A 14966-nucleotide genomic window follows, 5' to 3' on the forward strand; every position below is an offset into this window, starting at 1 on the left:
GGTAGGGTACAAAATAAATTCCCTGAATCATTACTCTTTCTATATATTATCTTTTCCAAATACCTGGACTAGGTTAAAACAATTCTGTTATAAATAACTACAGACTACATAACACATATTGGAGTCTACCTACCATTACATGCACAGGAAGCATGTGAATACAACCACAAAATACTCTTTAAGAAATAGAGACAGACAAATGCAAAGAGTCATATAGAATAAGAAGATATGAATGGATTATGATATTCACTGTTGGAAAGAATAGTCATATCTTTGACATCGCCATTCCATTGAAGTATGGAAGTATCCCTTTTCTACAGAACAACATTAAGCATACAAACTTGCGCAAGTATACTTGCAAAAGAATAAGCAACGATATATGTGGACACATACATGTAAACACAACTACCTACATTCTGCTCAGTTTAATTCAATATACAAAGCTTAGTTCTGGTCCTCATGGAACTTATAGTTTGGGGAGGGGTGGGCGTTTAAGACATCGATGGACAACCAAAATATGTAATATTCCATGAAAGCAATTTGGGTGAAAGGTACAGGTGGGAATGAGAATGGAGCTATAAATTCAAGTATGAGGAGCTCTAGATATGGAAATTCCTTACATCCATACAGCTCAGCAGCTCCTGTGTACTTTATAATTTAGTGAATAACTAGGAGTTTAGAGCTAGATTCAGTAACTTGCACATGGTAACATAGCTATCATATGTTAGCCACACAGCCCATTTCTTTTGGGCTCCTAGGATGACCCTGAATCTATTATGCCATGTTGCTCCTAATTACCATTAGAGAGGTGTGAAATGAAGTGCTTGGATTTCAATCCAAGGAGGAAGGTTGATACAGATAGGACAGAGAATCAGTAAGAGGAGGAGATGGCATTTGTGTTTAACATGAAAGGATAGTAATTTAACAGACAAAAAAAGGGAAAGGGGGACATTCTAGGAAGAATGAATTATCTGAGCAAAAGCCTGGAGTTCAGAGATTGTGGGACATGTTTAGGGAGTTAATGTGAAATAAGACTGGAAAGGTAGAGTGGTGCTAGATTTCAGAGGGCTTTGGCTTACTGGCAAAGGAGTCTGAACTATATTTACTAGGATTTAAAGAGTCATTAAGGATTTTGAAGCAGAGAAGTTACTTGACCAGAATTGCAGATCTGAAAGGGTGTGGAGGCGGATGAGTGGAAGCAGGAATATCTTTTAGGAAACTAATTAGCATGAATTCTCATGACTTGCAAAGGGTGATACACAAGGTGTGGCTTTAAAGGCCACTGGGGGAGTAGGGTGTGCTTATGAGGATTGACTGGTCAGTAATTTAGACCTTGATTGGATAATCTCAAAACCTGACCTGGTCAGATATTTGCCAGCCTTCAAAAGAAAATATCATACCTGACATCTAGTCACTTTAGAGTCCCCTTTACCTGGCCCTTGCAGTCCATCAGCACTCGCCCTAGTTTCAAGACTTCCCATGAAGAGTATGGTTATCCCTTACCATAGAATCTAGTATAGAGTTGGATCAGGAAAAGGGGATCAGGAAAGGGGATTCATACTATCCCTACACAACCCAAAGGGAAGTCAATGTGGTCAAAGTTCCATTCCTTTCCAGTTTCTAATCGAGCAAATGTTTATTAACTGCTTACTATGAGCAGTGTGCAAAAGTTAGATTGATGAAGGGTACTAGGGTAGACCTGACAACCAGCTGATCGACTGAATGTTTCTGTTTCCAATCAGCTGCCTTTAGTGTCACACACCTTGGCAGAAGGGCCTTAAAGGAAGCCAAAGCAGTCTATCTAATATGGGACAATCAACTGATGGCTATTGGCAACATTTTCCATGTTCCACATATGTGAGCCTGAAACTATCAACATCAAGAAGTAATCCATATAGTTAAAAAAAATTGTTCTGGGATATGCAAACAGAGAAATCACTTTGAGTTAATTTCACTATTAAATTGCTATCTAGCAGGTAATTTTTTTTAGCTACTCATGGCGACCAGACTTAGAGAGGTTCTGATTTGCACTGGAGTGCTCACAACACTGAAATCAAAGAAATCGATAGGTCTCAATAATTCATACCATAATATTGACTTCTAAGAATCCAGGATTCCATCAGTGTGGTTCCTTCTCTCTCCACTGATCCAGGTTTCTATTCCTCTTTGTCTGAGTTGACTATCTTCATAAGTTGATGGAGATAAAATTAAATTCATCTCCTTTTGGCAAGAAAAGGTTAAAAATTTAGAGATATTTTTAATTTTTATTTTTCGCAAGAGAATTCACACAGTGAAAAGGGCCAGTAGAAGGAAGGGTAGACAGCAATGGATTGGGCCTGGTGAGGGCTGAGCGAAATGTGGAATCATAATATCATAGAATTTAGGCTGAAGGGAATTGGGTTGAGACTATTGTTTAACTCCCTCAAGTCATATATAAGGAAATTGGAGCCCAGAGAGAATAAATGATTGATCCAGGGTCATAAAGCTAATAGTAAATTGCTGATCTGGGATTTGAATCTAGGTTTTCTCACACCAGATAAAGGAATGAATGTCAAAGCTTTAAGTGCTTACGATGTACTAGGGGCTGGGGATAAAGTTTCAAGCAAGCAATGCAACATCTTCTCCCCCCACCCTCCCCTTTGTCCCGAATCAAGAAGCTTACATTTTAGCAGGGGAAGACAACAGATGAAGGGGAGCCAGAATTCAAAAGGGGAGAGGCCTGGGTTTAAAACAAGGGTATTTCCAGTGTTGCTTGGGAAATGGCTGCAAATGGAATGGTGTCCTGCTTCCAGGCAAGTTAAGGTGAAAGTTCACTTATCAACACTCAGGGTCCCGGGGGGGGGGGGGGGGGCAGAGTCCAAGTTCTGGTTGGAGGAAGAGGGCTAGAGTGCAAATGGTGTGATTAGCATCCCTTTCCACTGTAAGAATAAGAGTTGAGAAGAGACTGGGACTAGTACAGTGATTATAGATAACAGGAACGAGGCAAATATGGCAGTGCCTAGTATTTGGCAGGAATGTATCACTAAATATGTGTAAGGTGGTGATGTCAAGCTCAAACAGAAATGGACATCACTAAGCTATACATATTGGGCAGCTTGGAGGTTCAGTGGATAGAGTGCCAGACTTGGAGTCAGGAAGACTCTTCTTCCTGAGTTCAAGTCTGGCCTCAGACACTCCCTACTGACCCTGGGCCAAGTCACTTAACCTTGTTTGCCTCAGTTTCCCCAACTGTAAAATGAATTGGAAAAGGAAATGGCAAACCACCCCAATATCTTTGACATGAAAGCCCTAAATAGGGTCACAAAGAGTCAGATACAACTGAAAACAACTGAACAACAACAACAAACTGTACATAAGGATCCCCGTGGGCCATATGTTGACTTAGAAAACCACATATTAATATTATCTATGTTTTAATATATTTTTATTTATTTTGTTGTATATTTCTCAATTATGTTTTAATCTAGTTCATACTGTACTCAGGAATGTTATGGGGAAAGAAAAGAACACTTGAATAGTTTATTTTTAACCAAAAGTCTGAAATCGTAATAAAACTTCCATGTAAAGTGACATAAATAATCCTTCACAGGTGCCTCCTTTCAATGTCAAGGTGATCTTGGCGAGCGCTGGAAGGTCTCACTAGGCCTTGGATGTCTTTTACTGGATGTTCCATAGACATCTTAAACTCAACATGCCCCAAACTGAACTTCATATTCTCCCTGCCTCCCCCTTCCTGAAACCTTCCTCTCCCAGACCTTCCTATTACTGTCAAAGGCACCACCATCCTCCCAGCCATGCCTCGATTCCTCACTTGCTCATTCCCCCTGTCTAATCTGTTGCCAAGCCCTAGCAATTCTACCTTCACAGCACCTCTCATGAGCATCCCCTTCTCTCCTCTGACACTGCTGCGGCCAAGCTGATATAGCTGGTCGTCACTTTATGAAGGAACTATTCTAATAGCTTTCTGGTTAGCCTCCTTGCCTCGAGGCTCTTCCTTATCTCTTCCGTCCTCCATTCAGCTTGCCACAGTGATCCTCCTAAGGTCCATGCCCACGTCACTCATCCTATTACCTTTCAGACAAAATATCAAATCCCATTTGACTTTTCAGGCCCTACTTTTCCAGTTTTCTTACCCTTTACTCCTATCTTATATCTCACAGTCCAGTGACTGTGGCCTCATTGTTATTACTCACACGAGACGCTCTATCTCTTAACTCTGAGCACTTTTCACTGCCTGCTCCCCGTGTCTGGAACTCTCTCCCTCCTTGTCACTGCCTTCCACCTTCCTTCAAGTCTCATCTCAAATCCCACCTTCTGCAAGAGGCCTTTCCAAGTGTTCTCCCTTACCGCCAACATCCCCCTTATCAATACCTTCCCTCTGAGATTGCCTCCAATCTACCCTGTATATATCTTGCATTCAAATAATTGTTTGCATCTAGTCTCCCCTATTACAATGGGAGATCTTTGAGAACAGAAACTACTTTTTGCCTTCCTTTATAACCCCAGCACTTAGCACAGTGCCTGGAACAGTAATCATTTAATAAATACTTGGCAACTTCATTTTACTGCAACTCTGGGGAGTACGTGCATGTTGTTGTTCCATGAAGTAGCTAAGGTCAGTATTGAAAAGCTAAACACCAGTGGATTAATCACAAGGGGATGGATTTTTTTTTTTTGGTCCCTGAAATTCATGAAACTACCTACTCATGTCATGGGGTATCTGTGATCCTCATTAATGGAAATGCTTTTTCAATGATGAAATGACAGATTCTGACACTGATGACCTTTGCTAGTGGCTAGCTGAGGTATTTTTACTTTTTGGTTGGCCCATCCCATCAGAAAACTCCTCTCCTTCTCAATACAGACAATTGAGGTCGGGGTGGATTCAGATGGAACGAGAAGCAGGTGTGACGGTGCCTCAGGACCTGGAAGTGGTCTTGGTACTAGGTCCTGCATTGTAAAATGCCATAGCATCCATCTTTGCTGGTTCTCAAGCTTAGAAATGCCTTGGCAGATTTTGCTACCTGAGTCAGAGGCAAGAGGTCCCTGTGGCCTGCCCTGGCTGGGTGATGGCTAAGGAGAAATCAGACAGTTTGAAAATGGGCCAAGGTATTTGGCAGGACACTGCTCTTCTTACTCATCTGGTTTTGTCATTCTCAGATCAGCATTCAGAAGGAACCTCGAGAATTTTTTGACACATATTTTCATCAGAAGAGCCTACAAGTTATCAGCACATTGAGGTATTTATTCCTCTTGGGCTAGCAAACATTAGTCCTTTATATAGAAATTCAAGGCCAGAAACCTCAGCTAGGCCCCTACCCTTCTAAGCATGGGCAGATAAAGGTCTGTGGCCACGAATGGGGAGATGTAACTATTGAGGTCCAAGCGTTGGGCTCCGTTCTTATTGGGCTAGGTAGCTTTATTTTGTGCTCTAGCCACAGAATGACTCCTCCACCCTCGCCACTTACTGAGCTATAACCCCAGCTATAGATTTATCTCAAATCCTGATTGCAGACCAAACCCTAACTCAGGTCCCAACTTAGCCACCCACCCTGATTTTAATCCCGATGGTTATTTTGCTTATATTTTTGTCTTACTTACATATGTGTATGTTGTTTCTTCTAATAGAATACAATCTCCTTAATGGCAGGGGCTATTCAGTCCCTGTTTGTCTTTCTATCCCTAGTATAGTGCCTGGCACGGAGTAAGCACTCAATAAATGCTCGTTGATTGACTGATTGACCTTAGGTAGACCCACAACCTCAGCCATACGCTTGGTCCTAACCATGGTGACAGACTGGACAGAAGCTAAATGAGCACCTTCAGTGACATAAGTCCTAAACCCTGACCCTAGACTGAGCTTTGACTCTGGTGTCAGATTTGGTTCTAATCTATCCCTATCCTACCAGCCATCTCACAAATATTGGCTATGGGTCACAAAAGAAACTAGATGTAAACCATCACCTAGATGGTCAGTCAGTAAATATGCATTTATTAAGCACTTACTATCTGTCCTTAAGCATAGGTTTGACAATGTCACTCTTCTACTTAATTAACTCTCTATTGGTCCCTATTGCCTTGGCTTACAGCCCACGATCCTTTAATAATGATATTAAGCACCATCTTCATTTATTTTAAAAAATGACCCATTTTTATATTTTAAGTTATTTTTTATTTTAACTCTCCATTCCACGACTCACACACATTGGTAGAGGCAATTTTCTCAGCTGGGAGTTCAAAATACTGGTGAAATCACATGACTGGTCCCTGTCCTTATCATCATCCCTATCCTCATCCCCATTCCCTGTCTCTAGCCTTATCATTAACCCTATACCTATGTCTTCATAGATCTTCAGTGAGGCAGGGATCTTACTTTTTGATATCTTTATCCTATAATTGAATATATTTTCTTTGTGTGTCTCTTGCCTCAGCTCTCTACAACCATGTCTCAGTACAAAGGTCAAAACTAATGTGCTCAGCACCTGCTTTGAAAGCCTGTTCATGCTTCCAGCCACAGGGATGTTAGCAAACAGTCTTCCTCATCAGGAGACTCCACCTGAAGTCGAGGTGATACAACCTTGCTCCCTGCTGAGGTCACCTGGCAAGTTTTGCCCATTGGGAGATGACACCAAAACTGGCGCTCAATAGGGCCTGGGGTAGAGTGGGCACATCCTGGCTAAGTATGGAGGCCTGGAGGCCTCTGTGATGTACTGGAGTTTGAAGTCAGAAACATTTGGTTGGAATCTGTGTTCTGCCACCTATTTACCTGTGTGACCTGGGGGAGCCACCTTGCTTCTCTTGAGCGTTAATTTTTATCATATATAAAATGAAGGGATTTAACAAGATGACCTATAAAGCCCTTCTGAATTTAAATCCTATATTCCAATGTTTCTAATCACAACAGCTGGAGGGACTTTGGTGAGCAAGGGGAGAGACAGTGTGTTACAAGGACTAAAGGTCAGGAAACCTAAGTTTAGGCTCAAATGTGCTACTTTCTACCTGTGAGAAGCTGGTTCAGGCACTTTGGAAATGATGAAGTGCTGTGCAGATGCAATGAATTATGATTATTAAAAGGAATTTCTCAACTGGAAAGGCTATTAGACACTGAGAGGGCCAACCTGCCAGATTCATTTGTCTGGAGATCTTTAAGAAGTATCTGCAGGGGAAGTTGAGCATTTCTGTAACCTCTTAGAGTTTACAAAGCACTTTCCTCACAAATACCTTTCAAGGCAAGAAGAGTATGTATGATCACCCTCATTTTATAAATGAGAAAATTGAGGCTTGGAGGAGTTAACTGACTTTTCTACAGTCATACATTAAGTATTAAAGAAGGAATTAGATTCTTTTTCTCCTGATTGCAAGATGGACATCTGTAATAAAATATGCTGTATCTCAAAATTAATGAATGATTTTTATAAGTCACTCATTTATTCATTTGACATTCATTAAATTCCTCCTATATTATAGCACTATATTAGATACTGGAAGACATTTAAATATGGAGTGAGAGTCCTGGAGACTATGAGAAGTTTATAAATAACAGATAAAAAGTATTACAAGGTCAGTGCATAAGGGAGCTAGCAAGTGCTATGTGATATTTGAGGGCAGAAAGAACATTGCAAGAATCTATGATTGAATATAGACATTCTATTGGCAGCCCCCAGGGACAGCCTAAGACAGGGCTTTGGGGGACTACAGTTGAAGAATTTTTTTTTTAAGGCAATTAGGGTTAAGTGACTTGCCCAGGGTCACACAGCTAGTAAGTGTCAAGTGTTTGGGCTGAGGTTGGATTTGAACTCAGGTCCTCCTGACTTCAGGGCTGCTATTTTATCCACTGTGCCACCTAGCTGCCCCTGAAGAATTTTTGAAGCTTCTCCAGAGCTGAAATGGTTCATAGGATCATAGGATAAGAGATTCAGAGCTAGAAGAAACTCTCTAGTCTAACCCCCTTTTTACAAATGATGAAACTAAGACCCAGAGAAGTTAAACAGTTTCCTTAAGGTCACACAGGAAAGAAGTTGCAGAATTGGAACTTGAATGGGCCTTCCATCTCCACCCCCAGCCCTTGTTCTCATATCTCACACTGTCTCCCTGTCAGGCCAGACCTTGAGATGCCAGAAATGACTTGTTTTCTTCTACATGTAGAACCTGTATGACAAGACTTTGGAGAACCTTGATCAGCTTCTCCAGTGTTTCCTCTCTGAGCATCAAACAATGGAAGAACTCCAATTTCTCCTGCAGGTGAGGGATGGGAATGATGGTATAGCATCAGCAATGATGCCCCTTTCCATATCCCCCCTCCCCTTCACCAAGACCTCATTGTGTTAATTTGAAGGTTGTGTTCAAGCTTTATCTCCTTGGGGATGATGAACACCAAATTCAGCTTTGCAAGCAGATATTTCTAAGTAGCCAGAAACTTGGCAATGCATTATCCAGAATCCTTGGGTAATGGATCGAATTTGTTAGTTTTACTTTGGCTTTTTAGTATTATAAAGATGAGGGTGGGTAATTCAGGATCTCCATTGCTTGTGAACATACCCTCCCTCCCCACCCCCTTTCCATGTTCCTCCTTGACAATGATGACAAGTTCAGAGTTCTAGTCTCATTGTCATGGCTTGGTGACCCCACTGAAGACTAGTTGGACCTAAAATTGAGTTTTCCCATGAAGTGAATGCTATAAATTGTGCTCAGAAAAAAATGTGTTTAGGCTGTGTACATAGTGGGCTGAGTAGGCATTAGGGGCTTTTATAGGCTAGCAGGAAAATCTGGTCAAATGTCCGGTCAAAATTATTGTGCAATATCTCTCTTCCCCTTCACAGTTAAACTCTTAAAAACAAACAAATGAACAAACAAATCCTGTTTATATTGGTTGGCTCCATTTCCTCTCCTTTCAGCCTCTTACTATAGCCTGGCTTCTAACATCATCACTGGTAACTTTGGAGAGAATAGTTTCATGGTCCCTAGGGCCTCTTTCAAATCCAAAGACTTGGAGGTTCTTTTCATTTTTGAAGTTTTATGACCTCCCAGTTGCCACGGGATCGCAGCTGGACTTGCCAACTGGAGGCCCTCTCCTGCACATCATAGCAATCCAAGCCCTCACTGAGATGACTTAGATAGCCAAATATATGGCTTCAAATGTGAAGTCTTTACCCTAGATCATTTAGCGGCATCATAGCCTCACGTCATTTCAGAGCTGGAAAGGAACTCAGAAGCCATCTAGTCTAACCCAGACCTGAAACTTGAACCTCCTCCACAATGTACCTTTATTTAAAGACCTCTCATGAGGTACAGCCCATGAATGAAGCCCATTCCACTTTTGTCTAGCTCTAATTAGTATTCAGGGTGTCTTGCCATCAAATTTAAATTTTCCTTCCGGGGCCACATGAATGTGTATCACTCTTCCTTATTATTATCTAGTTCAATTCCCACTGAATCAATCAGGGAGTATTTCTTAATCATCTACTATGTGCCAGGCACTGTGTTGGGTTCCAAGATACAGCAAATGCTCGAAGATACCTAATACTTCCCCTTCACATGTATTCATTTAGTTTCTTCTCTTCAGCTGGATCATACACTCCCTGAAAACGAGGATGATTCTATCCCACTTCTCTTCCCAAAGAGCTCAATAGAACATTTTCTTTCTTCTTGTGTAGGTCCCCTTCGAGTTCCAAAGCCTGAGGCCTCCCTCTACCCCCTACCAGAAGTGGGGAACCTGTGACTTCAAGGCCACATGTGGCCCTCTAGGTCCTGAATTCAGTCAAAGAGCTGCACTTGAGGATCTAGAGGGCCACATGCAACCTCAAGGCCGCAGGTTTCCCATCCCTGCTAGTCTGTATTCCTAACAACTCTTCAAACTAGTGATGTGAGGAACAGGGAGAGGACGTGAAAAGAACATTGGACTTAAGAGTCAGAAGGTCTTCCCTGGAGTCCAGGGTGTATCCCTTACTAGCTATATAATGCTGGGCAATTAATAGAATCATGGGATATTAGCATTAGGAGGGCCCTGAGAAATTTACTTCCTTGTTTCGTAAGTGAGAAAAGCAAAACAACCCTATGGTAAAGGACACACACACAGAGGAAGTGACAGAAACAAGACTGGACTCCAAAAATCCAGTTCTTTTACTATTCTACTCTGTCACATAATCTCTTTAAACCTCAGTTTTCTCATTTGTAAAATAGGGATAATAGTAGGTCATAAGTTGGAGATAAAGCACTTTATAAACTATAATGTACTACCATGTAATAATCGATTATTATTAATGATAGTCAATTAGCATTTATTAAGCACTTACTAGGTATCAGGCATTTTGGTAATAGTATTTTTATATCCCTCCAAATGCCTAGCTCATAGCTACATACACAGTGGGTACTGAAGATAGGCTTGTTTATTAGATATGACAAAGGAGAATGACTATAATAATGGGAATGTAAAACTGGGGAGAAGGGAATGGTGATATTATGACAGGTTGAAAGGAAGGGGGAATATATTCAGGGAATGGTGAGGCTTGGAGGTGCCCCTTGTATCATATTCCTGTGGTATCTATCTAATCAGCTTGCCCACAGGACTCTCTATGATCAGACATTCAGTCAACAATTTTTAATGGGCACTTTTGGGGTGGGGCAAAGGACTGGGGAATGAGAAAAATAAGCCCTCAAGACTGCTATGGCTCTCACTCAGCCGAATGTTTTTTCTTGCTCCACCTGTAGCACTTTGAGCCCTGGCTCATGGCCAATGAGCCTCATGCACGGCTCCGGGCCCTGAAGACTGCCTTGATGCTCCTCCAGTACTCCCAGGAAAACCTGAATCTGATTGTGAGTTAAGAATCAACCCCTCATCTTCCCCCATGCTTCACTTTTCCTTCTTCCTGATGCAACTAGGAACTTGAGGGAGGTTCTTCCTACTAGAGGCACTCAAAGAATGGTGGCTGATGGATCCATAGTGACTGAGCAGAAAGGGAAGGTTGGCCCAGCAGGTTAGGACATTTGGAAAGTGTGGTCAAAGTGATCATTACTATCCTTCAGGAGACAATCAATCAGCTATATTTGTCCTCTAGTAGAATAAATTCCAAACTTTTTCATAATTCAGTTCATTAGAGTTTTTTCACAATCAACAAACACTATGCACAATAGTATCTTATATTCTCTTCATCCTCCAGATAGTTGTGAGATAGTAAAGCTAAGGTCCATTGCTGAACATTGCTTTTGGAAGTCTGATTGTTTTCTCCTAATGATACCTTCATTGAGGATATCTTTTACATTTGTATAGATGACTTTGCTAAAGATTTTGTATAGATGAGAGAGGTAGCATATAGGTCAATAGTTATTGATTCGATAGTTACTGAAATTCTCTCCATTACCTATTTTCAATATCAATATAGTCTGTAGAGATAAAATCTTCAGTGTTTTAGGCATACATGTGCTAGAAACATTTAAAAAAATTAATTTAGCTCGAAATCGTTCTAAGCATCTTTTGCTTAAAGACAAAAGGTTGTCCAAAAATGGGTAGAATGTCTGCTTGGTTTTGAAAATCTAACACAAGCCATTTTAAAATTACAATTTATCATATTCTTAAACAATAGATAAAATTCCACAGTCAAGATCGAGCAAGGGTTCATCGCTTAGGTAACGATCTCAGAATAATAGTAACTTAAAAGAAGATTACATCTAAAGAATCACTTCCCTAAACCATTGAGTCCCTCTTCAACCACTATGCCAAGGATTCTGCTTTTTCCACTTGATCAAAGGAGAGCTCAAGAGATACTTCCATTACCTGAATAAAAGACTTTGTTTTCTTAGTCTGATCATTCCCCTAATTCAGTCAAAGTGTGTGTCAGGGTTGGGGGGGAAAGAGGATACTTCTCTTAAGTGGATTGACCAACTTCCTCCCTCTAGCCCTCTTGTTAAGTCACCACCCTAGTTCTATCATCTAGGATGTCAGTGTTCCTTAGTGAACTTTTACCCATTTTCCTCAAAGGTCTTTGGCAAGGGTAAAAAGAATTTAGTTCAGGAAATTGTTTTGGAAGAATTGATAAGTTAAAGAAAAGGTTTTTCACTGAGACTAGACCAAAGACATCAAACTAATGTACTGTCTTATAGCATATAGCCTAAAGAGAGAAAGAGGGGCAGGGAGGGTTGGTCAATGTGCTTTCACAGTTCCAAGAATTTTTCCCTTTACCTTTGGTTCCTTCTCCTGCCTTCAGATACGTTGTATATTGGTCCCTCAATACCCTCAAAATTGTATTACCACCAGCCACATCTCCTCTATCTCTATATGGTCCAATCTGGCTACTTTTCCTGCCTTTGTTCTCTTTGATGTCATTCTTACCTCCTCTATAAGCACCTTAAGAACTCTGATGTCAGGGTCCAAGTATATGATTTCTTCTCTCCTTAATGGAGAAAACAGTTTGTAGAACAGTTTTTGCAAATATTTTCCATTTGCAGGTGCCAGAATGGAAATGGCACCAGTCATAGGCAGCTGAGAAGAATAGACTTTATCTTTGTCTGACATTTTCTGCTTACTTTGGTTGGCCGCTCAACTTGGTGAGGGAGCTTTTGCCTCGGCAGCAGACTCTCTGGAGCTCTGCCTCTCAGGAAGACATAGCTTTTTAGCTAGATCAGGGCCAGCTGCTCCCTCTACAACCGTCTTATGTGGTACAATGGCTAGAAAACCTCCCCCTGAAGGACAGCCTACGTTCTCTTGGACTTTCTCTTAACAAATTTGCAGTACTCCATGTCTGTTAAGGATTATAAGCTCATACCTCCAGAGCCAGAAGGGACCCTAGGGGCATCTAATCCAATCCCCTTCTTTTATAGATAAAGGATTTGAGACCCTGGGAGGGTAAAGTGACTTGCATACAGGTGGTATCAGCCAGTTAACTAGATTCCAGAATTCTATCAATGACCAGATGAGCAGAACACCAACAAATAAACACACTATTTTGGGCACAAGAACATGATGTTTAATGGACACTGTTATTCATCATTTATTTATTTGTTGAGGGACACTTTATTATTTATTTATCAAGGTACATTATTCATTAAGGAAATTCTTAGCTCAGAACAAACATAAATCTTTAAAAAAATCAAAACTCCTTTACAATGAGTCCTTAAAATAACCCTAACTATGTGAATGTGAACACAATTATTTTTGAAAGTAGGTTTGTAATGGACTAATTCTCTAGTGCCAATTTGGATCTGCCTTGATGTGAAGACATGTAGACTTCCAGACTCTTAGCAGCAAAGGTCAGAAGGAAACCAGGAGGGAGTAGCATTCCAAAAATCAAAGTATCAGAGTTGGTTGTTGACAGTGTTAGAAGCTGGTAAAAGGTGAAGAGGAATAAGAACTGAGGTGAAAGCAATGGACAGTTAGGCTGTTGTTTTTAATTTGAGAGGATACAGTTTCAGTCAAGTTGAGGTATCAGGAATAAGATTTTAAGGAATTGAAAACTGAGTGTGAGGTGGAAAAGTAGATGTAATTAGTATAGACAGATTTTTCTCAGAATTTAATTGTTTAAAAAAATAAAAGGCCTTATTTTGGGGAAGAAGATTGAGTCAGTAAACTAAATTTACAACATCACCAAAGCAATTTTTTACTCTTTCCAGCTGTTCAATCTGAGCCTACCTCATTGTCCCTTGCGTAATATCTATTTCAGCTATATACTGATGGATGAGCTCTTTGTGTTGTCTGTATACCACATACAATAGTCTCAACAATAGGCATTCTTCCTGGTTTTTCCACTGTGGATAGTTAGATTCTTTTGAGTTAGGTTCATTCAAAAGAACAAACTTTTTTTTTCTTTTGAATGATTATGAATCCACTTAGGAAATTCTGTAATGTTCCTGGGCTTGATGCAATTGCCAATGTTATCCACAAACCAAAGCATTTAGAGGACCTTAAGATTTATAGGGAAGCCCTCTTCAACTTGGGTTCTATGCTGGACTTTCATGGCAGTGGAAAATACCATTAGTGAGTTTACATCTACCTGTCAATGTCATGCTTGCAGTTGATGCTCAAAGAATCATTTGACAAAGTCATCTCTGTTGTTGCATCATTCAAGTAGGCTTATCGTTTTTGCATATGTATTGGAAATACATTGTCAAAAGAGAGAATTTAAAACATTGTTTTGCTTTATCAAATCAAATGCTTTTATATTTAAACGATAAGCATAGTGAGATCTTGCATTCTTTACATCCTTCAGTCAGTTATATTAGGGAAAAGAGGTAATCTACAGTGGAATATTGACATGAAAACCTGCCTGTTCCTTTCTAATTAAGGATGTCTTTTATTGTCATAAAAATTTATGTCGCTGGGAAGGTAGATATATTGCTTGGTAGTTATTGATGTTCTATCAGTCACCCTTTTGTGGTATTAATAAAGAGAAAGATTTTTTCCCCCCACCTTTATATCTTGTCCTCCTTTATATACCTTTAGACTCAATCTCACAAACCTCTCAAAATATCATCTCCCACACTGATGTCATCTGTTTATCTTTGGTGGACGGCTTCTTCTCAGTCTCTTTGCCTGCTACTTTTCCCGTCTGATTTTCTTCATTATCATTTCTACTTCCTTTGTAAGCTCTTTTGAGACTGTGATATTGAAAAACAGACATGATAACTTCACTGTCTTTGATGGTAAAAAGACTTTCCTATAAAAATCATTGCAGAGGATAATGACAATCACAAAGCTAAAGTAGATAATTTTGATTACACAAAATTGAAAAACTTTTGCATGAACAAAATTAGTATGGATAGAAAAAGAAGAGACAGAATCATTTGGGGAAAATTTGTAACAAATATCTATGATAAGAGTCTAATACCTAATAAAAGATTAACATAAATAAAATTTTAAAAAAGCTCTAAATGGATAAGTGATCAAAAGATGGAATAAACAGTTCTCAAAAGAGGACTAAGTTTTTGATAATTATATGAAAGATTGCTCCAGATCACTAATAATAAGAAGAAATGCA

General features: G+C 40.1%; 1 protein-coding gene across 1 annotated transcript in view; it reads left to right on the forward strand.

The window, feature by feature from the left end:
• LOC114030388 (maestro heat-like repeat family member 5) overlaps positions 1-14966 on the forward strand; it is a 93194-nt gene that overhangs the window by 33441 nt on the left and 44787 nt on the right. The window contains exons 8-11 of the mRNA XM_027845192.1: positions 5161-5240; positions 6432-6567; positions 8146-8241; positions 10708-10812. Coding sequence (XP_027700993.1) covers positions 5161-5240; positions 6432-6567; positions 8146-8241; positions 10708-10812 — 417 coding nt within the window. The remainder of the gene's footprint in view (positions 1-5160; positions 5241-6431; positions 6568-8145; positions 8242-10707; positions 10813-14966) is intronic.

Source organism: Vombatus ursinus, unplaced genomic scaffold (assembly GCF_900497805.2).
Source record: "Vombatus ursinus unplaced genomic scaffold, bare-nosed wombat genome assembly UNPS02005236.1, whole genome shotgun sequence".
Classification (NCBI taxonomy): Eukaryota; Metazoa; Chordata; class Mammalia; order Diprotodontia; family Vombatidae; genus Vombatus; species Vombatus ursinus.